Raw genomic sequence first — 24,406 nt, 5'->3', positions numbered from 1 at the left:
TCATGTGTGCTTGATGGTGATAGTCAGCAGAATATTTAATTCTCAAGACTCTCAGAGGCAAGTCTAATTCTATCCTCCAACGTGGGCTTAGCCTGTGTATATTCTACAAATCTTCAATAAAATCTTGTCCTTTTAGTCAATTATTTTAAAAGAATTTTTTAATAAAAAATGTTGCTATTTTTAACTGTAAATATTTTATCCACAGGTAAGATTTTACTCACCCTTCCTCTTTCTACTTCTTTGGTTGTCATGACAATGACATGTGTGTTTTCCTGATAAATCATCTTCCAAAAATCATTGATTGTATTCTGAAGACAGCCTTGTGTTGCAATGTAGTTTTTGGAATCATCTCCAAATTTTCCATTCTTCAATTTCATGTCAAATAGAGAAAACTATTGTTACAATGTACAATTTTTCTATTTTATCCGAGTTTAAATAAGATGCTTCAGTGATTATCATCAGGGCTAATAAACAAAAAACAAAGAGGACTGTTTAAACTAACAACTCAGTCATGCCCTGTAAAATCAGAAACTGGTTAACACCATTCCTTGCAATTTAAGCGAAAATACATTTACTATCATTTGCCATTTAGTAACAATCAAATTGTATACTTGAAATTGAATAAGTAAATTTCCAACACCTGCTTGAAATTTCTAAAGCCTCAAAAAGAATTTTTTAAAACCTATGATGATTTTTCTTAACATTCACTGATTTTAAAACAAAACCTTGTTAACATTATCAACTAGAGATCAAAAAAAGCAATTTTTTTAATATGTCTGCCTTTGAAATGGGTCTCTTGGAAATGGAGTGGGTAAATAACCGGTCCCTAATGACCCACACTTTTCAGTGTCACAGCTTTTTAAATATTCAGGGGATGTACGCTTTGATGGTTGGGCCTCAGACACTACCATCGTTCAAATGATGCCCAGGAGTCGAGATGACTGACTACCATCAATCCCAACCTTATTTTCCTTTGGAGTCACACCTAGCATAATCAACAGAGGCTTAATCCTCAAATTCCCACTGACTCTAGTTTTGCTAGAGTTCCTGAATACCATTCTCAGCCAATGCAGAATTGATGTCAAGGGCAAATCACTCTCACCTCATCTGATTTTATCAGAAATGTCATCTCTAGATAATTATGCAGAAATACCAGAGAGAAAAAGTATTCTGGGGCCTTGGGCAGCAAGAACATTTAGGACTTTGTGTTCCATGAAACAACTACCCCCTCCACCCTACATCACTACCCGGTTAATAAAAACAAAATGTACTGTAAACACAAGTAGTGAGCTTACAGGGCATTTCTCTTCATATATTTGTAAAATAAAAAGGATAGTTAAGGAAAAAAATGGCACTTAGGAGGTGAGGAAGGGAAATTGTGTGAAGATGCAGAGGATACGGGAAGAATTTTAAATGGTTTTTTTGTCTCTATATTCGCAAAGGGAAAGGATGATGTAGACATAGTAATCCAAGAGAAACAACATTAAATATTGGACAAAATAATCATAACGAGAGAGGAGTTTTTGGAATCCTTGAAAGTGAATAAGTTGCCACGACTGAATGGTTGTTCACTAGATGTTGAAAGTGGTCAGGCAGGGAATAAGAGGCTCCGAGGATTATTTTCCAATCTTCACTAGACACAAGTGAGGTGCAGGAGGACTGGTGGAATGCAAATGTGGTTCTGTTGTTTAAAAGTATAAAGGAATTGCTAAACAATTATAAGCCAGTTAGTCGTAGCTTGGTGGTAGGCAAATTGCTAGGATCAATCCCGAGAGATCAGATAAACTGTCACTTAGAAAGGCATAGACTAGTCAGGGATAGTCAGCATGGCCTAATTAAGCCTGCATTTGTCATGCCTTACAAATTTGACTGAATTCTCTGGGGAAGTGACAAAGAGGACCAAAGATCGTGCAGTGGATGTTACCTATTATAGTAATTATAGTAAGGATTATAGTAAGGCATCTGAAAGTTCCAAATGGCAGACTGGTCAAAAAAGTAAAAGCCCATAGGCTACAAGGTAATGTGTTGAATTGGATCCAAAGTTGGCTGAGTAACAGGAAACAAAGGGTAATGGCTGATGGCTGCCCTTGTGAATGGAAAGCTGTGTCAAGTGGTGTTCCACAAGGCTTTGGTTTGGGACCCCTGCTATTTGTTTCATACATTAATTTGCATATGAACGTGGGAGTGGCAAAATTGGAAAATTTGTAGGTGACAAAAACTGGCTGTGTAGTAGATAGTTTAGAGAATAGTTATAAGCTCCAAAATGATAATGGGTTGGAAGAGTGGGCAGGAAAGTAGCAGATGGAGTTCAATTCAGATACGTGAGAGGTAATACGTTTAGGGAGGTCAAACAATAAAAGGGAATACACAATAAATGGGAATACACTGAGAGGGGTAGATGAAATGAGAGATCTTGGCTTGCAAATACAGGTCACTAAAGATAACACTGCAAGTAGATAAGTTAAGTTTGTAAAGGAGGACAGGGAATGTGAGGCCACAACTGGGAGTTGTGTAGTTCTGGGCACCACATTACAGGAAGAAATTAACTACTCTGGAGAGAGAGTGCAGAGAAGATTAATTAGAATGTGGCCAGGACTAGAGAATTGTAACTATGGGGAGACTGGGGAGATTAGGGATGTTCTCCTTAGAACAGAGAACTATATTTGAGGCACACAAAATTGTGAGCAGTTGAGATAGAGTAGACAGGAAGAACTGTTTCCCTTGTCAGAGTGTTCAAGAGCTAGAGGTCATAGATTCAAGCCAGGTTGCAAAAGGATGAGAGGGGATGTGAGGAAAAGCTTTTTTTATATAAAAAGATTGGTGGGTATTTGGAATTCGCTGCAAGTTGGTGGTGGACGCACCAACAAATAAAGGCTTAATTAGGCCATGCTGACTATCCCTGACTAGTCTATGCCTTTCTAAGTGACAGTTTATCTGATCTCTCAGGATTGATCCTAGCAATTTGCCTACCACCAAGCTACGACTAACTGGCTTATAATTGTTTAGCAATTCCTTTATACTTTTTTAAAGAAAACAACAGAACCACATTTGCATTCCACCAGTCCACCTTTAAACTCTTTAAAAATACCTGGATCAGCACCTTCACTGCTGTAAGTTGCAAGACTTGTATCATGTGCAGATGGGATGAGAAAAGGTATTTGGGTATCGCTCTGTTGGCATGAACAAGATGGGCCAAATGGCCCCCTTCTGTGCTACATCATTTCTATGGTTCTATTTACCAGCTACACCAATAAAAATAGCAAACCATATCACATTATGCTATCATTAAACAATAAAGGTTTGTTTGTTAGACATTTTGCAAGCTTGCAACAGGTTTAACAGTTAGTTATTTACTATCACAGCAGTTTTTTTTATTATCAGCATTACATGAATGATATGGTCATCAAGCCATTAACTGTTCCAAACGTAGTATTTTCCCAGCAAGAATAACCCAAGATGTAACTGTTGTATGCTGCGTCACATTAAAGCAAACTACATTTGCCTGCTAATGGTGACTTACTGCAAATCCTTAAATTTACCAGGAAAACAGTTTCTCAAGGAAGGTGAGGCATGAAACAACTGTAAAATTATTTATTTACTGCTAGCCTTGGATGTATTTGAAGACTGAAAGTAGTATCTATGCTAAAATGCTGTCATTGCAGTTACAGGCAACACCATTTGAATAGATATAAAAACAAAGCATAGCCCATGACTAACCGAAAACTCAGTCATTTTCTAGAGAATTGCCGATTCTGCATCTCGGTATTTTGAGATGTGAACTCAGGGTGTGAAAGGTTTGGTGTCAGAATCAGTCACACCCTCATGCGTCAGGGCTCCACAACTTGAGAGACTACCGCAAACAGTTAAAAATCTGCAGGCATATGCAAATAAAAGGTGAGATACACAATCGCCATTTCCTAATTTTCTCTCTGGTTGCTCAAACCAATGCCCAGGAGATTACAGTAGTTTTCTGCTCTTGTGGGAACACAATTAAGCTGAGAGTTTTACCAGTGACTCCATACTGGTAGAGTCCCTGGGCACAAACTCCATCTGCACTCTAATTTGCCTTGAGGAGCATGTTTGCACACTAAAAAGCTGCTGGCTTGATTTGTTTACAGTACACATCCAAAATGGGCTAGTGGATCAGTTAAGATGTATAATAGTATATAACATTCAGATCAAACAGATATATCTTTGATGCAGGCAATTTGGAATTGCTTGAATCTCATGATGGGATTTCTCTCCTCAGCCCTTTGTATTGACAGAGGAGAGGCGGCCTTTAATTAAAACATAATGGCTAAACTAGATTGCCCCTGAAAACATGGGAGGGTATGATGATAAGCAATTAATTTGTGCCAGCTAATTGTCATGTAGGGAACACACGAGGGGGGTGTTGAGGACTGGCTTGGTCAGCTCAGTTGGCTGGATGGCTAGTTTGTGGAGCAGAGCAAAGCCAACAGCATGGGCTCAATTCCCACACTGGCTGAGATTACCATGAAGGTTTCTCCTCCTCAACCTCTCCCCTCACCCAAAGTGTGGTGACCTTAGTCTCTCTCTCTCTCTCTCTCTCTCTCATGACAGTGCAGTCCTATGTTGTGAAAAGACTAAAAAGGGAGAGCTTGAGGCCTAGTAACTTGAAATGGAAGTCTCACAGAACCAAAGATGGCCTCTAGTCAGTCCACTTGCACTGTGACTACTTTTAATGACCAATAACCTTCTTAATATAGTGCATGCGTGCACAAATAGGCATGATGCATTGATGTCAGCAAATAGATCCTTAAATTTCAAAAGAGAATGAAATCAATTCAAACCATTTTGAAAAAAATTTAGATACTTACTGTGATATTATTAGCATTGATATAATCAGATCCTAAAATGGTTTCATCCACTTCCTTCAGTGTAACTCTGGTGTTATCAACTACAAGACAAATGGAACAATTAACATCACTAATACGAGGTACTTCAACCTACACCATACTTGTAATGACTTTTTATACGATTTCCTGAGACTGTGATGACAAACTTACTCTTATCATAGTATATGTAATTCTGTGAATCCAAGTGTGTTATACACCTGAATTATGTGCTTACGTAGGCACAACAAAATCATGCAAGCTCTCAGAAAGCACTGCATTGCAACTATGTTTACCAAAACATTTGTTGCAGTTGCTGTTGCCAGACAATAATTAAATTTGGAAGCATTACCTGAAACTTCATATTTCACTGAAAGTTGGGTATAAATTTTAAAATTAAAAATCAAACCAGCAATGGTCATTCTTGGCTAGAAGTGTAACATCAATTTAAAACAGAATGCTTGTGGGTTTGATGATGATCATATCCATTTTTCTATCGAATTAAGGCTTTGTTGAACGTTTCTTTCCTATTGCTCACAGAGAATGAGAATGCTGATACAAAGCTAGGAGTGAAGCCCACTTACATGGTAAAATATTTTTGTATCTGTTCTTGCTTTTGTTTTCTATTCTTTGTCCTTCCTTTCTGCTATAGAGTAGTTTATATTCTTGTTGCTGAAGAAGCTGTTGAAGAATAATTCAAAAAGATACATCATACGTTTAAAGGCAACCTCTAATTTAGGATAACATTGTGAAGCTGGGTGGACACAGCAGGTCAAGCAGCAGAGGAGCAGGAAAGTTGGCGTTTCAGGTCGAGACCCTTTTTCAGGTTACGTCTTCTTTTGATGGGGAGATTTAAAGAGGACAACATTTATTACAATGCACAGAAATTTAGTTATTTTAATTTGGTGCTAATTTAATTGGAAGGAACCAAGGGATCAGTTAAAGTGTGTTTGCTTTAACACAAGGAGTATCAGGAATAAAAGTGATGAACTTAGAGCACGGATCAGTACCTGGTGCTATGATGTTGTGGCCATAACAGAGACATGGGTTTCTCATGGGCAGGAATGGTTGCTGGATGTTCCAGGGTTTAGAACATTTAAAAAGAATAGGGAGGGGGGAAAAAAGAGGAGGGGATGTAGCACTACTAATCAGAGAGGGTATCGCAGCTACAGAAGCTTCCATTGTCGAGGAAGATCTGCCTACCGAGTCAGTATGGGCGGAAATTAGGAACAACAAGGGAGTAGTCACCTCGTTAGGGGTTTACTACAGGCCCCCCAATAGCAGCAGGGAGATTGAAGAAAGCATAGGTCGGCAGATTTTGGAAAAGTGTGGACGTAGTAGGGTTGTTGTAACGGGTGACTTTAACTTTCCTAATATTGATTGGAACCTCCTTTGAGCAGAAGATTTGAATGGAGCTGTTTTTGTAAGGTGTGTTCAGGAGGGTTTCCTAACTCAGTACGTTGACAGGCCGATGAGGGGAGAGGCCATTCTAGACTTGGTGCTCGGAAACGAGCCGGGGCAGGTATCAGATCTTGTGGTGGGAGCGCATTTTGGTGATAGTGACCATAACTGCCTCACATTCTACATAGCTATGGAGAAGGACGGGATTAGGCAAAATGGGAGGATATTTAATTGGGGAAGAGGAAACTATGATGCAATTAGACATGGGTTAGGAAGCATGGACTGGGAGCAATTGTTCCATGGTAAGGGCACTATAGACATGTGGAGACTGTTTAAGGAACAGTTGTTGCGAGTGATAAGTAAATATGTCCCTCTGAGACAGGCAAGAAGGGGTGAGATAAAGGAACCTTGGATGACGAGAGCGGTGGAGCTTCTTGTGAAAAGGAAGAAGGTAGCTTACATAAGGTGGAGGAAGCTAGGGTCAAGTTCAGCTAGAGAGGATTACACGCAGGCAAGGAAAGAGCTCCAAAATGGTCTGAGGAGAGCCAGGAAGGGGCACGAGAAAGGCTTGGCAGAACGAATTAGGGAAAACACAAAGGCATTTTACACTTATGTGAGGAATAAGAGAATGGTCAAAGAAAGAGTAGGGCCGATCAGGGATAGTATAGGGAACTTGTGTGTGGAGTCTGAGGAGGTAGGGGAAGCCCTAAATTAGTTTTTTGCTTCTGTCTTTACGAAAGAAACGAACTTTGTAGTGAATGAAACCTTTGAAGAGCAGGTGTGCATGCTGGAATGGATAGAGATAGAGGAAGCTGATGTGCTGAAAATTTTGTCAAACATTAAGATCGACAAGTCGCCAGGCCCGGACCAGATTTGTCCTCGGCTGCTTTGGGAAGCGAGAAATGCAATTGCTTCGCCACTTGCGAGGATCTTTGCATCCTCGCTCTCCACTGGAGTCGTACCCGAGGACTGGAGAGACGCAAATGTAATTCCTCTCTTCAAGAAAGGAAAATAGGGAAATCCCCGGCAATTACAGACCAGTAAGTCTCACGTTTGTCGTCTGCAAGGTGTTAGAAAGGATTCTGAGGGATAGGATTTATGACCGTCTGGAAGAGCATGGCTTGATCAAATGCAGTCAACACAGCTTTGAGGGGGGGCAGGTCATGCCTCACAAACCTTATCGAGTTCTTTGAGGATGTGACTAGAAAAGTTGATGAGGGTCGAGCTGTGGATGTGGTGTATATGGACTTCAGCAAGGCATTTGATAAGGTTCCCCATGGTAGGCTCATTCAGAAGGTCAGGAGGAATGGGATACAGGGGAACTTAGCTGCTTGGATACAGAATTGGCTGGCCAACAGCAGGCAGCGAGTGGTAGTAGAAGGAAAATATTCTGCCTGGAAGTCAGTAGCGAGTGGTGTTCCACAGGGGTCCGTCCTTGGGCCTCTACTGTTTGTAATTTTTAGTAATGACTTGGATTAGGGGATTGAAGGATGGGTCAGCAAGTTTGCAGACGACACGAAAGTTGGAGGTGTCGTTGACAGTATAGACGGCTGTTGTAGGCTGCAGCGGGACATTGACAGGATGCAGAGATGGGCTGAGAGGTGGCAGATGGAGTTCAACCTGGATAAATGCGAGGTGATGCATTTTGGAAGGTCGAATTTGAAAGCTGAGTACAGGATTAAGGATAGGATTCTTGGCAGTGTGGAGGAACAGAGGGATCTTGGTGTGCAGATACATAGATCCCTTAAAATGGCCACCCAAGTGGACAGGGTTGTTAAGAAAGCATATGGTGTTTTGGCTTTCATTAGCAGGGGGATTGGGTTTAAGAGTCTTGAGATCTTGTTGCAGCTCTATAAAACTTTGGTTAGACCGCACTTGGAATACTGCGTCCAGTTCTGGTCGCCCTATTATAGGAAAGATGTGGATGCTTTGGAGAGGGTTCAGAGGTGGTTTACCAGGATCCTGCCAGGACTGGAGGGCTTATCTTATGAAGAGAGGTTGACTGAGCTCGGACTTTTTTCATTGGAGAAAAGGAGGAGGAGAGAGGACCTAATTGAGGTATACAAGATAATGAGAAGCATAGATAGAGTTGATAGCCAGAGACTATTTCCCAGGGCAGAAACGGCTAACACGAGGGGTCATAGTTTTAAGCTGGCTGGAAGAAAGTATAGAGGGGATGTCAGAGGCGGGTTCTTTACACAGAGAGTTATGAGAGCATGGAATGCGTTGCCAGCAGCAGTTGTGGAAGCAAGGTCATTGGGGTCATTTAAGAGACTGCTGGACATGCATATGGTCACAGAAATTTGAGGGTGCATACATGAGGATCAATGGTCAGCACAACATCGTGGGCTGAAGGGCCTGTTCTATGTTCTATGTTCTTCTATGTTCTATTTTGTAATTGGCCGGCAATCATTTAATTACAGCCAAATAATAAAAAGTGGATTGGCCACATTTTACTTGGGATATTGAAACGAATGTCATTTTCCTTTGCCATTTCTGCTGTGACCTTTTAGCAGAGGGCCCATCTGCTGCTGTGGGCCATAATTCCTACATTTGGGTTACGGAATAAGAGAAATTCAGATTCTACAGTAAAATTGAAAAAAATCATAACTTGTTGAAAAAAGATGCTGCAGTCAATTTTAGTATGCAATTTTATCAAGTGGTCAAGGACAGGTCTTACAAAGCAGCTGATTTTGAACATTTTCCATTTGACTCTCTAACAGTTCAAGTCGAGATATTCAGGTCATGCATATCAGCACAAGTGCGTTGACAAAATGTTAGATATACATTAGAGGATCTATGGACTCTGTTAGGTTGGTGGGGGGGGGGGGGTGCATAATGTTAATAACGAAGTCTGAGTCTGGTGGGGCATAAACATCAATCTCTTGCAATTTAAGTTAAGAAGCATTAAAATATTGTAAGGAGGGATAAAATAAGATAGGGAATTAAATGAGGTTGAGAAAAAAAAGAGACAAAATCAAACTAACTATTTTTTTAAAAAGTTCTCTTGTGATTGGGGTGGTTAGGTCTGGAGGAAAGATTTCTTTTCACAGAGGATGGTAGAAACATGGAATGCGCTGCCCAAGTGGGTGATAGAGACGGGTACTCTCGTAACATTTAAGCAGCATCTGGACGAGCACTTAAAATGCCAGGGCACAGTCAGCTATGGACCAAGTGCAGGTAAATGGGATTAGTATAGTTTGGTGTTAGTTGGTCAGCATAAACATGGTGGGCTAAAGGGCCTGTTCCTATGCTGTATATTTCTAAGAGGTTATATGTGCAAGTCAGACAGTTATGCTATCCCAGACAGCTATGTAGACTCAGTTGTGGAGTTGTATATTTACAGCAGAGGATGGTATGTTTTAGGTACAGAGATGTTAAAAGGTATATGGCAGAAATGTCCAGTTGAGGTAAACCAACTATGATCTTGTTAAACAGTGGGTTTGAAGTTCGAAATGGTCTATTCTAGCTTCTATTTCATGTGTTCCTACATCAACTTCCGCAGTTCTATTCAAAGTATTAAATAAAATATAATCACTCTACTTACCTCAAACTCTTCCCAAAAGCCTTGCTTGGCCTTTTCAGTGTTATCGGCTGTTTTATTGAGTTCCTTGACTCGATTCTCTATGTTTGCAGCATTTATTCGTGTAGCATTGAATGGCTGTACAAAAATTGTATTGAAATGACTTTTTTTCCCAGTTAAGTCAACTGAATAGTTGACAAACAGTTAAATTCAACACACCATAAAATCCAATGATTAGTGTTAAAACAGGTTCCTTATCTTACTTTTGAGGAGAAATTCAATTCTTGGCCAAGCATTTTTGATGAGCTAAATCATTAATCTCTAAATTCAGCATCTGTACTGTGCCAGAATTGAGCAGGAACGTACGCCAACTTTTCGTGAGTGCTATGTTGGAATTTGCAAATATTTCCTTTTAAACTATAGATACTGAGAGATAACGTTTCCCTGTGGTTCTTCTTTAGCACAGATTAGGAGAAAATACTATACTCAGAGAGACCAATGCCATCTATGTGACTCACTGCCTGCAGATTGGGGCAATTGAAGGTCCCCTTTCCAATCCAGCAGGTGATTTGCCCTGGGTATCCATGCAAGTAATCAATCACCTTCCTCATCTGCTGGCAAGTCAGGTAGAAAGTTGAAGCCCATAACTGTCTGTTAATTGATCACTTCAGGGCCTTAATTACTGGCAGATCAAAAAAATTCCACAATGGACTTTCTTGCCCAGACAGTGTTCAGGTAGCGAGAAAGAGGATGACTATCACTTTAGGGCCAACTCACTTAGTTATTTTCCCTTCTCACCACCTCCAGTGAAGAGAAGATTCCATACAATTTATTTGCTTGGTAAATTTTTGAAAACGGTATTAGTGTATTACTTTTTCAGCTGTTACAAACAACTGGAACTTTTAATTCAACTTGCAGCCAGGGAACCAGCCACATTTATAATGCATGACAAACTCCAGGAAACTGATATATTAAAAAAAGATCAAAAGGAAAAAAATTATTGAGTACATTTTTTGGAAAATCTTAAAGGATTAAAAGACTGTCAGCAATAGTTAAAAGTTTAAAAAACAAATTTTCAGGGGAACAGAAGACAGTGTAGTGAAATACGCAATACCTCACAGATAAAATATAACGCAGAAAGCTGAAGGGATATATTTGGCAGCAACGATGAAAGGTATTAACACAAACTAAACAATACAATTTTAAACAAGTGCAAAATCAGAGAGACCTGAAGGTGTCTTAACATAAATCTTTGAAGGTGACAAGATGACAAGGTTCTTAAATAGGTGATCCTTGGCTTTATTAACCGCCTTATAAAACTGTTGCGGCGGCAGGGTGGCTCAGTGATTAGCATTACTGCCTCACTGCACCTGGGTCAGATTCCAACCTTGGGCAACTGTCTGCATGGGTTTCCTCCAGGTTTCTTCCCACAGTCCAATGATGTGCAGGTTAGGTGGATTGGCCATGCTAAATTGCCCATAGTGTCTGGGGATGGGTAGGTGGGTAATGCAGGATTCCAGGTACAGGGTGCAGGAGTGGGTCTGAGGACCTGTTCCTCGGAAGGTCGGTGGGGACACGATGGGCTAAGTGGCCTGCTTCCACACTAGGGATTCTATGGGTCTCAAGGTAAGAGAAGAAGCAAAAACAAAAAACAAACACATATCACAGAAAACCCACAGAAAAAACAGTGGCTAATTCTTAGCTGGAGTATTCTGTCCAATTCTGGACACTCAGTGTTAGGATGGATGGCAAAGTGTAAGGCAGAACAAATTTACTGTAGTGGGTCAGGAATCAAAGAATTGGGAGAAAGTGAAAACAGGGAGAAGTTTAGGTTCGCTCTTATTAGTGTAGAGAAGGTCCAGAGGATTGATATAGGTGTTAAAAATCATGAATGGTGGTGGCAGTGTAAATAAAAGATGATTCCAGCAGCAAACTTGAGAATAAAAGTCCACAGATTAAGGGCAAAAGAACCAAAATTGACATGACAAAATTTCTTTTCTGCAAAAAAAACAGCAGGTTGCTACCATTTGAAATACGTGCCTGAAAAAGGAGGATGTGAGTACAATCAATTGGCTTTGAGTGGGAAAACATTTACTGGAAATGAATGACGTAACAGAACAAGCTGAATAGCTCTGCTAAAATGCAACCACAGGCACAAGTTTTCATCTGTGCTGTACCAATGATTTTATGATAACACATGTAGGAACACAAATTAATAATAAAAATAACAAAAACCTCAACCCAGGTTCTAGTAAACTTTGACAGTGCATTTGCCAAATTCCCTGTTTGTACTTAAATCAGAATCAAGTTAGCATTCTGTAAAATTACCCAAAAGAGAAAATACTATACCTGTTTAAGGTGAACGACAATTCCAGTAACTTCTACCATTGGGTTTTTTTTGTAGTGTTCCACTAGGTCAGTAAGTGTGTCAAACCTTTCACCTCCACCAACATCGTATTTCCCGTCCTAGATTGATCCAAAAATGTATTGATTAAAATGCATAGATACACCATGTTACAAATTGTGCGCTTACAGGTTTAGAGCCTAATATTCACTTAATCTAGATTTTGAGCAGTTTACTGCAAATTGAAAATGACCTTGTAATCTTACATGCTGCATGCTTATCAATGAACAACTAGTTTCACGCACTGCAGCAGCAAGTTACTGCAATTGGTGGAATTGTACTGAAAACAAATATCCCCCACCCCAGGCCCTAAGAAAACCTTCCACGTCAAACAGATGTTCACCTGCACATCTGCTAATGTGGTATACTGTATCCGCTGTTCGCCATGTGGCCTCCTCTACGTAGGGGAAACCAAGTGGAGGCTTGGAGATCGCTTTGTGGAACACCTATGCACGGTTCGCGACAAATGACTGCACCTCCCACTCGTGAAACACTTCAACTCCCCCTCCCACTCCTTGGACAACATGTCCATCCTGGACCTCCTCCAGCACCACAATGATGCCACCCAAAAGGGTGCAGGGACAGTGCCTCATATTTCGCTTGGGAACCCGGCAGCCCAACTGTATCACAGTGGACTTCACAAGTTTCAAAATCTCCTTGCTGCCTACTGCATCACAAAACCAGCCCAGCTTGTCCCTGCCTCCCTAACCTGTCCATCCTTTCTCCCACCTATCCACTCTTCCCACCTCAACCCCCACCCCCACCTCCTAGCTACCATCTCATCCCCGCCTCGTGGACTGACCAACCCCCACCCTAACTCCTCACCTACACTCACCTTTACTGGCTCCATCCCTGCCTCTTCGGCCTGTCTGTCTCCTCTCCATCTATCTTCTCCTTTATCCATCTTCCATCCGCCTCCCCCCTCTCTCTATTTATTTCAGAATCCCCTTCCCTTCCCCCATTTCTGAAGGGTCCAGACCTGAAACGTCAGCTTTCCTGCTCCAGTGATGCTGCCTGACCTCAGCTCTACATCTTGTTATCTTAGCTTGAAATATTAGTTTACGGTCTCTCCATGGATGTTGTCTGATCTGCTGCGATCTCCAGCATTGGTTGTTTTCAGTAGCTTCACACACTACTCAGTTCACAAAACCCTTCATTCATCTACCACCAATCTCTTGTTTGCTGGTTTCAATGTTTTGTTTGACAAAACATCAATACTATCAGCTGTTGTGTCAGTAGTTTTGAGCTATGTGACTGAAACATAAAAGTGATATTCAATTTTTTTTATTGATTGAAATCAGGGGAATGCCTCAGTTTATAACTTCTGTATATTATAACAATTGCAGGATGGATAGTAAAACACTAACTGAAAACAAACATACATTAACTGCTCGGAAGCTTATTCTCATAGTTTCAGACTTTATCATCATGACCTTCAGGAAGTCTTTATTATATTACAGCACAAGTATTATTCTGCAAACTCTCTCATAGTAACTGTAATGACTATTATTTGCATTAATTGAATTGTGCCTTCATAGTAATCTACATTCCTGAGAAAATGCTCATTCACTCTCACTCTACTCATCTCTCTTTCCCACCAGGAAACTACAATTAGTATATATTTTTCTTCTAAAATATTTCTTAATGCATCATGGTATATATTCAATTATGCTGCTAAAAGCTGGAGCAGATAAACAGAGATAAAATAGCTAAATAGAATATTTTTGTATTTTGAGAGATGAGTTCTTGGTCTGTTTTTGTTCCTTATTTCAAAAGGGGCAAGCTATTGGTTGACATTTATCTTTGGGTGCCAGAGATCAGTATGGAGTACCTGAATGATTATTCTACTTGTGAGAATACAGAAAAAGTCACTGACCTACTATATAACTGAGACATTAAAGCTTGAAGCAATCTATTAACAGGAATTTACACACACTTTTCACTGAATGTCAGAGTTGCTGTCAGCAGTGACGACCCCGTTGAATTTTCTATACTCCTTATTTGGATAAACTAACTCAGCTAAATCTGGGACTTCCCTAGACCTTTTCCGATAGGGTAGTACAATAACAAATTGAGGAATAACAGTACCCTTGACAAACCCTGACTTATGCTGTGTTTTTAATCTGCATTGAGTATTTCCTTGGCTGCAATCATGGTGTTGAATCTTACACAAGTAAATACTATGCTCCAACTGTCAGGTAATCTTTAGCTTGGAACAAAATTTAAAATTTCAAAGCACTTTTTATTAGCTTTAAAAATGCACGTTCAAAATCTCAAATATTGTTTTAAAAAAATAGGACCAGTCTGATCAGCCCACCTGGTTCCGAATCATTACATGTGTTACTCTTGGTTTACGGTCTCCATTTTCAAATTTTTCTTCATTAGTCAGCACTGATAGAACAAAATCTCCTGGTTTACTGAGACTTTCACGCACCAGGAAGCTTCCAGGTTTTCCTTTGTCTGTCAGGAGTTTTTCAGCATCTTTACCTGATAGATGTCCATGATACCACCTGAAAACACACAATATTGATATTACAAGAGGTTCCCTGCACCTTTTCCATTCACTATAAAATTACTTGTGAATACAGATATTGCACACCACTGATGTGAAAAATTCCCTCTTCATAGGCCCACTTTTATCCTGGAAAAATAATTAAAGAGTCACTTTAGCAAATTAAGCACCATTAGCGTCACCTCCGACAATAGATCCTGGTAGCATCCAAAAATATTTGAAAGTAATCTTTAAAAGCTACTGATGATCACAAACCTATGTTTTTGGAGTAATCTGTCCTTTAATGTTGGAAGAACCAAGTTCTAAAGAAAGTTTAGAAAATAAAGACATCCTGAAACATGAGTACAGCACAAGGACAGGATGGTTGAAAAATTATTCTACATCATATTTATTAATCATTGTTCACTGACCTGATTGGGAATAAGAAGAATTTGTTCAAGACAATAAACAAATAGTTAATGGTTGTTTCCGAGACAGTAGGAACTGCAGGTGTGGTGGAAGCAGTGTCTTTGAATATGCTTATCGCAGAGGAAGAGAAATTATTGATGAGGACTGAAAATGTTATCGTTAGATAGGAATGGAGACTAATCAGATCTGTCATGATCTTATTTAATGGTTGTGTGGACAAAAAGGAGCAGTGCCCAATCCTGCTCCTGATTCTGATTCTTTTGGCCTGAACACTGAAGAGGCTCAAAGCCATCAAGGACAAACCAACCAACCAGTCTGCTCAGGTGACACGCCTTTCATCACAAAAAATATATACTTCCTCCGCAACCAGCCTGCAGTGGCTGTAGTATGTGCAATAACAATATGCATTGCAGCAACTCACTTAAGCTTCTTGAAGAACACCTTCCAAATCCATGACTTTTGCTGCCTAGAGCTACAAGGGAACAATGAACTGCAAGTTGCCTCCATGTCACACGTTACCCTGACATGTTAATATGTTGTGGTACCATTATCACTGGGCCAGAGTCCTGCTACTCTCTAGCTACCAATGCTGTGTGAGTATCTGCACCACACAGAATGGAGAAGTTCCATAAGGCTGCTCATCAACATCAAGGGAAATTAGGGATGGGCAATGAATCATCGGCCTTGTCAGTGACACCAACATCCAAGAATGAATAGAAATTTTTTAAAAAGTTACAAAATACTCACTGCAATTTGATTGAGAAAGGACGGTGGCAAATATTTATATTGATTGCCTACCAATTCTGTTAGCAAAAAAGGAGTCAAGGGCTGCAGAGAGGGAAAAAAAATACAAGAAATACAGCACCTTTCAGACGTTGGATCTTGGCAATTCAGAGGATACTTCAGTTCAATTAGGTCTCCATTCTTCTCTCGTAAGAGACCTTGTTGCTCTGTGTAATACTGAACCAATTCTGCCAATGTTGCAAACTTCTCTCCTCCATACAGGTCATAATAATCCCCTGTATTCTGGATCTTGATATGCGTAACTTCTTCATTTCGTCTGAGGCGGGGATAAAAAAGGAACAGATAAACAAAGGAAAACAAAATAAAACTATAAGTGAGAAAAGACACAATCCACTTACTTAAAAAAGGGTGTCAATTATTTATTGGAGCTTAGAATGTGAGGTAAAATACTATATGAAGGTTATTCAACTTGTATCATCTAAATATGATAAAACTGTCAAGATTAGTTTTAGAATATTCTTGGTCCATTTTAAAAGTGGTTCACGCTATATGTTGGATAAGCATAAAGTTAACAGATCATTAAGTCTTCTTAGGGGCTGAGCTTCTAGCTTAGATTGCCTACTAAAAAAAAAACTTCAAAATAATCCCATAGTTCAGTTATGTTGTGCTTCATAAACATACACGAAGTAGGACTGTATATTTTATAGATCATAAACAACTGATACAAAATATCTCATGTTCAAATACACAAGTGTATCCAAAAAGGGTTTTTATTGAGGAACATAAAAGGATTAAGGCTCAATTATCTCTTTGGTAGAGTAACATGAAGTAGTAGAAACGACAGTATAAAAGATTAATGCATTCTATTGTTACCCTGTAATAAAAACAATTATAAGAGGCACTGTCTGATTAGGTGATATCCGAGTACAAATCGAACAAAAATGGACTTTCACAAGAAAGTCAATTTTGTGAAGCGATGATATGTGATGCAACCATATTAAAGTGTGCTATACTGTTTTTGCAAGGCTCTCTTTTACAATAAACAGGAAAAAAAGCAAATAATCATGTGGTGTTGAGAAGTGCTCATGTACAACTCTTTTAACCTGATCTTACAAATAGAAACTGAAGGCAAAATCTTTGCGAGGTGGTGAGGAGGGGTAATAATTGGGTGAATCGGCCCCAAGAGACTGCTTGCCAGTCAAATTAACTTTTGCGTGAGAAGGTCCACTGAAGACTTCAGGCAATCAATTAAGACCCTAAAGTGATCAATTCACAGCCACTTTTGGGTCAATTCCCCATCTCCCTAATCACCACCTTCCTGGTGGACACGAAAGGTGCCTGGTTTTCCAAGTAAGGAACAAGGGTAACTTGCTTGACAGGTATGTACATGTCTGGGTTTGGGGTCTTCAATTGCCCCAAAATTAGAAGCCTTTGAAAGCCATGTCTGGAACAGTCAGGACAGCCATGAGCTGACCACTCAATTTCTAGTTCACCTCCTCCATCCCTCCAAAAAACCATTTTAAAAAAATCCAGACCTAGATTTTACAGTTAAATCTCAAAATTAGAATTTTACTGTTCAGGTAATACAGATTATGGTTTACAATATAAACAAACTGGCCAGTTGGTGGATAGAATCTTGAAGTACTTCGGAATGGAAGGTCTGGCAATGTTTCACAGAACAAGCTTAGAACCTAATAACATGTGACACCATTATCTGCTTTCTTACAACGGATCGGTGATCAAGACAAATAGTTAACTTAAGACAGGACGATCATCTCTGTGGTTGCCTCACTTTGAAAATCGAACAGTTCGCCTCACATGTCCTCCACTAGGTATCTGGCATAAATTTTTAAAAAATGAACGTTTGCATGAATAGCTGTATGATTTCTGTAGGTTATGGGTTGCATTCTTGGCTCTGGCAGTCAGAGGTCCTCGGCCCAAGTCTACTGCAGTGCTTGAACACAAATCAAGCTTGATATTTCAGCACAGTATAGGGAACATTGCACTATTTAAAAAGATACCAGACTGAGGGAGTGCTACAGTTTCAGAGGTACTGTCTTTTAGACAAGATGTTAAACTGAGGCCCTGTCAAACCTCTCAAGTGAGTTTAAAAAAAAATCAGTCCCATGGAAATATTTTGGAGGATACATTCCTAGTGTCTTGGGCCTTTAAAAAGGTATCATTCAATCAACAGCAGATAAAGAAGAGATATCTGGTCATTGGCATATTGCTGTCTCAATCTATTTTCTGCAGCTTGGCTGCTACACTTCCTGCATTGCTGCAGCAGCTATGCTTCACAAGTAGTTCATTGGCTCTAAAGCATACGGCATGTATTGAGGACAAAAAAAGGCAAATATGAATGGAAGACGTTCTTTCTTAACTGAAATTAGGGCAGAGTATCACATCAGGCAACTGAAAGAGTGTGCATTATTTCACTCAATCACATGACAGGTGGGAAAGACCCCAAGATATTTAAGTAGCGTCATGGGGAGGTCCTTGCGCAGGGGTTCAACAGTACGAAAGATTTTTCTAAATGAACTACACATGATCGGAGCAGACATAAGCAAGCTCCATTCCTGTTCTTTTCACACTCACTATCTTGTTTGCATTACTAAGAGACCCAACATATGAATCCGGTGGTCACTCACCTACTCAAGGAAAGGCCCCTTCAAAATGCTGGTTCCTGAAAGCTGAGCCTTAAAATCCAAAGTCTACTATCTCTATTTCAAGGTCTTTGTTGCCACATTAATGGCAACCTTAGCCATCAAAATCTGCCTGGGAATAAACTAAAAAGTGATATCACAGACATAAAAATGAAAGTTGAAAATATATCAGAATTTGATATAAGTGAAAATGTTCTAACATTCAGGAGAAAACTCAGATATTTAACCACAGTATGCAGCAAACAAAGGATACTGGGTCAAAAACAAAGTTGCTGGAAAAGCTCAGCGGGTCTGGCAGCATCTGTGGAGGAGAAAACAGAGTTAACATTTTGGGTCCGGTGACCTTCCTCAGAACAGTTCTGAGGAAAGGTAACAGATGCTGCCAGACCCGCTGAGCTTTTCCAGCAACCTTGTTTTTGTTCCCGATTTACAGCATCTGCAGTTCTTTTGCTTTTTAAGAGGATACTAGATGTTTAACCAGAAACATTTTTCCAGAACCAGACAACATCTTCCCAAAACCAGTTGTGTGCACAACAGTTTACAATTAGTAATTAAATGAGGCAGCTATCTTTTGATAAGATTTGTAGCTCAGGTTGAGGTTCTGGATGCAAGTTTGCTCGCTGAGCTGGAAGGTTCGTTTTCAGACGTTTCATCACCATTCTAGGTAACATCAGTGAGCCTCTGGTGAAGCACTGGCGTTATGTCCCGCTTTCTATTTATCTGTTTAGGGCTCTTTGGGTTGGTGATGTCACTTCCTGTCTCTCCCTCCCCCCCCCCCCCCCCCCCCCCCCAAGAGGGTGGTAGATGGGCTCCAAATCAATGTGTTTGTTGATGGAGTTCCGGTTGGAATGCCATGCTTCTAGGAATTCTCGTGCGTGTCTCTGTTTGGCTTGTCCTAGGATGGATGTGTTGTCCCAATCAAAAGTGGTGTCCTTCATCTGTATGTATGGATACTAGGTGATAGTGGGTCATGGGCAGCTATCTATTGGTGACATCACTAAGCAACCTAGCTTATCAGAAATAAGGTTTTGGAGTAGATCTGTAGCTCAGGTTGTGGGTGTTGAGGTTGGTTGGCTCGCCAAGCTGGTTTGTTGTTCCGCAGACGTTTCATTACCGTGCTGGGTAACATCCTCAGTGCAGCCTCTCTTGAAGCGGTGTGTTTTCCCACCTGGCTTTTCAACTCTGGGGTCTGTTGCAATGGATTGCCTCACTTCCGGGTTTTCTCCGTAGCGGAATATATATGGGGTCGAATTGAATGTGTTTATTAATAGATTGGTAATAAAACACCTTCCAGGCCTTCCTTTGCCATTAAACATGAAATCAACTTTTAATGTTGATCTGTGATGTATTAACAAAATGGGAGTACTTATTAGACCATGCTCTTGTAGAAATAAAAATCAAACATTCACTACATTAAGTATCGAAATATAATTAGAATAATTTTGAAGAGTTGCTACACAATCATACATCAAGCCTTCTTTTTAAAGTTTTCCTAATAGGAATAACTAATGTCATTTTTGGTATTACAGAATCATTTCAACATGTATAGTACCTTGGCATTCTGATATTATGTAGATGACTAGTCACAAATTATTGAGTTCAGTAATGCAAACTGCCTTCAAATTCTAGACGCCTGAAAATAATGGTTCAGATGACAGCTTATTAAAGAGATATCTAGACCTGATTCTGTATATGTGTTGTCCTTTGTCGCTGCAAATACTGTAAATTACACTCTGCAATGTAAATGTGATAGATTCCACAACAGCTGAATCCCAAGGTGTTAAAATAACAGTAATGTGTCCAAAGAAAAACACATTCCTTAAGTGACTTAATACTTATGGATATTGCATTACCTTATTGACCTAAAAGTACTTACACCAAACTCAGGACTTTGGCATCTAAAGCGCTGAAAAGGTGTGTCAATTCTGGAGTGTATCAATGTTTTGCTGTGTATTGCAAACAGGATTGAGAAAGAGAAAATAATCACTTGCTGCAGAATAGATTAGCATAGTATTAAGTTTTCTTTTTCTCCATCCATTCCAATGATTAGAATAGAATATAGAATATAGAATAATACAGCGCAGAACAGGCCCTTCGGCCCTCGATGTTGTGCCGACCTGTGAACTAATCTCAGCCCATCCCCCTACACTATCCCAACATCATCCATTTGCTTATCCAAGGACTGTTTAAATGCCCCTAATGTGGCTGAGTTCGCTACATTGGCAGGCAGGGCATTCCGTGCCCTTACCACTCTCCGAGTAAAGAAATTGGCATCTGGCATCTGTCTTAAATCTATCACCCCTCAATTTGCAGCTATGCCCCCTCGTACAAGCCGACATCATCATCCTCGGAAAAAGACTCTTTTCCAGGTTAACTTTTAATTTTAATTTTTACGGCATTTTAATACTTGAATAACTCCTTCAGATTAGGCAGATGAGAAAAAGAGCGTGAATGCAAATATTCATCGGTTATCACGAGGAATCATGACAGTAATAGGAGTTTTTGAATTTTGTTGAATTGTCAGTCTTTACTTGCTTCCAACAAATTAATATTACTAATCTAATACATCCTCTTTCATTCGTATACTCTACGCTATTACAGAAAAAGTTAGAGAAAGATTAATTGGGGGAATTTTCAACTTGCATCAAACCTGGCCACAAAGTGGGTGGAACATAGTATCATAGAAGCCAACTGAAAGAGTGAGTGAAAGAATACACACAGTCACACCAAGGAGAGGAAAGGCCCTAAGATTTCTTAATCTGGGTCATGGAAGGTCTTTATATAGGGCTTCATTTGCAGGAAAGATTTTTGACTGATAGGTGAAGGATATCAAAGCACATGGTCCTCTTCAACTAGGAAGTGTTGGCTCAACCAGTAAATGCATGGAAACTTATGTTGAAAATCTGGCAACAGTGTTGAAAAAAAATAATTATTTATTTCACAGGGCTTAATGTGGTGAAGTTCTCAATTGCAACGTAGTTGCTCTTTGCACAACCCTGCACCATCCATAGCCTTTGTACTCAAGGACTTCCTCAACACCACTGTAGCACACATCACTGAACTTCATTCTGCAGTCATTTCAAATCGCTGCTTCTGAGCCCATTAATCCCTAACACTTCGTCAAACCAATCGTGTGTGTTACGGACCAAGAGAAGGATGTCATTCTGGTATGAACAATAACCATAACCATAACCACAGAATAACAGGCTCCCTTTCTCAAGTGTGAGCCGTCCTCTGGAGAAAACACCATCTTTCACTCACATTACTTCAAGTGCTAGCTTAGAAATTTACAGCTCAAGTAGAGAGTCACCTAAAAGGGTCTGTAGCAAATGAAACATTGAACATAATTTTCAGGAATTCATTATCTAATTACTTGTTCTTCGAATTGAAAACTTCACTACCAATGGATAATCTGCTTTGCATTAATTTGAAATTTCAGCTGTTACATCCTGAACTTCATTTGTATGTCCTAACCAGGTTTTTGACCAAAAAGGGTGGCAAGAGGCAGCCAACTGGTTTTGGGCTGGTCAGAAACACAAGTGTAAAGTAATCCCAAGGACCATTTTTTCTGTGGAAAAGAAAGGAAGCATGGGGAAGCAGAGATACAGATGGTCAGTATTATAGCATCCAAGGTTACAAAAAGGTTAACGCTGAGGAGTGCCTTAAGCACCACCTTCTATGCAGTCATGCAACTTGCAAGAACAGCAACTTCATATCTCAAAAAGGGGTAACCCTACCATCTGGGTCTCAGTCTCTGAAGCAATGTCTAACACATCAGTATAAAGTTGTGCTTAGTTGCTGTCATGCATCTTCTGCAACAGCATCTTCTCCATAGGCTACCAAATTGATGTTTTCTACCACATGAAACCTGTCCATTCCTACCTAGAAATGATGCTGGCAAAAACATATCCTACTGTGAATAATAATACGGAGTTCAAATAATATAATGAGCAGCAAAACAGACTGATCACACAACAGTCAATAATCCTACTCCTCCTGGTGTCAATAAGGAAACTCTGATTTGCTTTGCTGGTAGGTTTTCCTTAGTGAGCTGACTTTTATGGGTCGTTCGCTCAGGCCAGCAAAGCATCATTGCCAGTCTAATGAAATTATCAGACCTCGATTTGAATAATAAAAGGCTAATGCCTAAATCAGATGGGTGCTTCGACTGGGTAAACACCTAGTAAAGATTTTAACAGGCAAGAATCAAATGGGAATGGTGCAATAATTCTTCATAGGCTAATTAATTGCATGGGCACACACCATTTGCTGAGGCAAAGTTGTTTATAATTTTTTACATAATAGCTAAGACAGTCTATGCTAATGTTTTTCTCTACGTGAACCACCTATTACAAATCATTCTATTATTTAATATAAAAACAAAGTATTCAGCAGATCTTGCAGTTTCAACAGAGAGAGAAATAGAGTTAACCTTTCAAGTTGTTTGGAATTCATTCTCTTGTCCGTTTACGATATACACACACGGTCATCAGCTAGCCATGGAATGCTTTCTAACCTCTAATTACTTCTGCATTTATTTTAAAGTTGTGCCCTCTTGTTCTATCTCAAATGATCAATAATTAAAATAAGTATGTACATTGTCATACACTGAAGATTTTCTAAAATCATTTTTTAAAAAAAAGTCACTAGAGATCTGCCTTCCCACGTTTGTCTTTGTTGTTGCAACTGCTGATCCTTGGCAGCATCCTAGTGAACCTACAAATGCAAAAGGGTTACTTTTACCTGATTAAAAATCAGGTACCAGAAACTGTAAACAATGCTGCAAATATGCCCTAACTAAAATATTACTCAAGTCAACAGTATTTCCTTGCAAATGAAACATTTGTCATTTGTTTGCAGTAAACAAATTTGACATTTACATTATACAGGAAGAAAAATACCTCACAAATATAACTATAAACACTTATCCATGTTTTATCCCAAATTCTTGCAATCTTCCCTATATTTGGTATCTGCAAGCCTAAAACAACAGCATATTTTGAATTGTTGATATGGTATTCAAATATTTAGTTTAAATATATTCTTTAGTTCAAACAAATTATAAACAGGATAGAAAACTGGATATAAACAGCCTCCTCACCAAAAACATTCAGAAGATCAAATGAAAGATTATTGATGCTTGCAGTCCCCATTTGAACTAGAAAACAGCAAAAACATGGCTATAAAGGTATTCTTGACTAGAAGTTTTAACAGCATGACAAAGACAGCCTTGTACAGGTTATCAAATCCAGTATCGCTTCTGATTTAAATGGGTGATAAAATCATTTAAGTGCAAACCAAATGCCCTACACAGCAACACAGCCTGGTCCAAGGCTCACCTAAAATTGATCCTTGCCCTTTATTTCAATATTTTGAGTGAGCCATTAGTGCCTGTTCTGTCTCTAGTTAACTCATCTCTCAGGTCATCTTCAACTTTCACCTGCCTTGCCAACAGTAGTGCTAAGAAGCAGAGAAAAATTAAGCAAAGTAGTTTTGGAGAAAAGGAATTATTTGGTGGTGTCCTCTCCAGCTGTTCCTTTAAGGATCATTTATTAGGCTTGATGTAGACCAGGTAACCTTAGGCGCAACAGGCCCAATGATAGAAATGTATTTCTGAGCAGTTCAATGTTATGTCCTAATACTGACATTTGATTATTTGAATTTATTAATAAAGGAAACTAATGGTTGTTTTATATGCACTCAGGATGCCAAAACATGGCAGCCCAACCCAAAATTCGTGAGTATATCTCCAATTAAGTTTGGTTACAGGAGGTTGGCCTCCAAATTGGTCTTCTGTTTCCCATTTTCCATTCAGAAAATACGCACAATACAATTTAGTTTTATCCCAATGTGTCATTTGCAGCTCTAATTATGTAAAGTTATAAATCTACCCTCCTT

General features: G+C 39.6%; 1 protein-coding gene across 4 annotated transcripts in view; it reads right to left on the bottom strand.

The window, feature by feature from the left end:
• ptpn11b (protein tyrosine phosphatase non-receptor type 11b) overlaps positions 1–24,406 on the bottom strand; it is a 135,485-nt gene that overhangs the window by 23,755 nt on the left and 87,324 nt on the right. For all 4 annotated transcript variants that reach the window (XM_048561859.2, XM_048561858.2, XM_048561860.2 and 1 more), the window contains 7 exons: positions 15,967–16,161; positions 14,499–14,691; positions 12,127–12,243; positions 9,802–9,915; positions 5,438–5,534; positions 4,839–4,918; positions 222–365 (listed from right to left, as the gene is read on the bottom strand). In XM_048561859.2, the coding sequence (XP_048417816.1) occupies positions 222–365; positions 4,839–4,918; positions 5,438–5,534; positions 9,802–9,915; positions 12,127–12,243; positions 14,499–14,691; positions 15,967–16,161 (940 nt within the window). The remainder of the gene's footprint in view (positions 1–221; positions 366–4,838; positions 4,919–5,437; positions 5,535–9,801; positions 9,916–12,126; positions 12,244–14,498; positions 14,692–15,966; positions 16,162–24,406) is intronic.

Source organism: Stegostoma tigrinum, chromosome 28 (genome assembly GCF_030684315.1).
Source record: "Stegostoma tigrinum isolate sSteTig4 chromosome 28, sSteTig4.hap1, whole genome shotgun sequence".
NCBI classification, from domain to species: Eukaryota; Metazoa; Chordata; class Chondrichthyes; order Orectolobiformes; family Stegostomatidae; genus Stegostoma; species Stegostoma tigrinum.
This window is presented reverse-complemented; position numbering and strand designations above follow the sequence as displayed.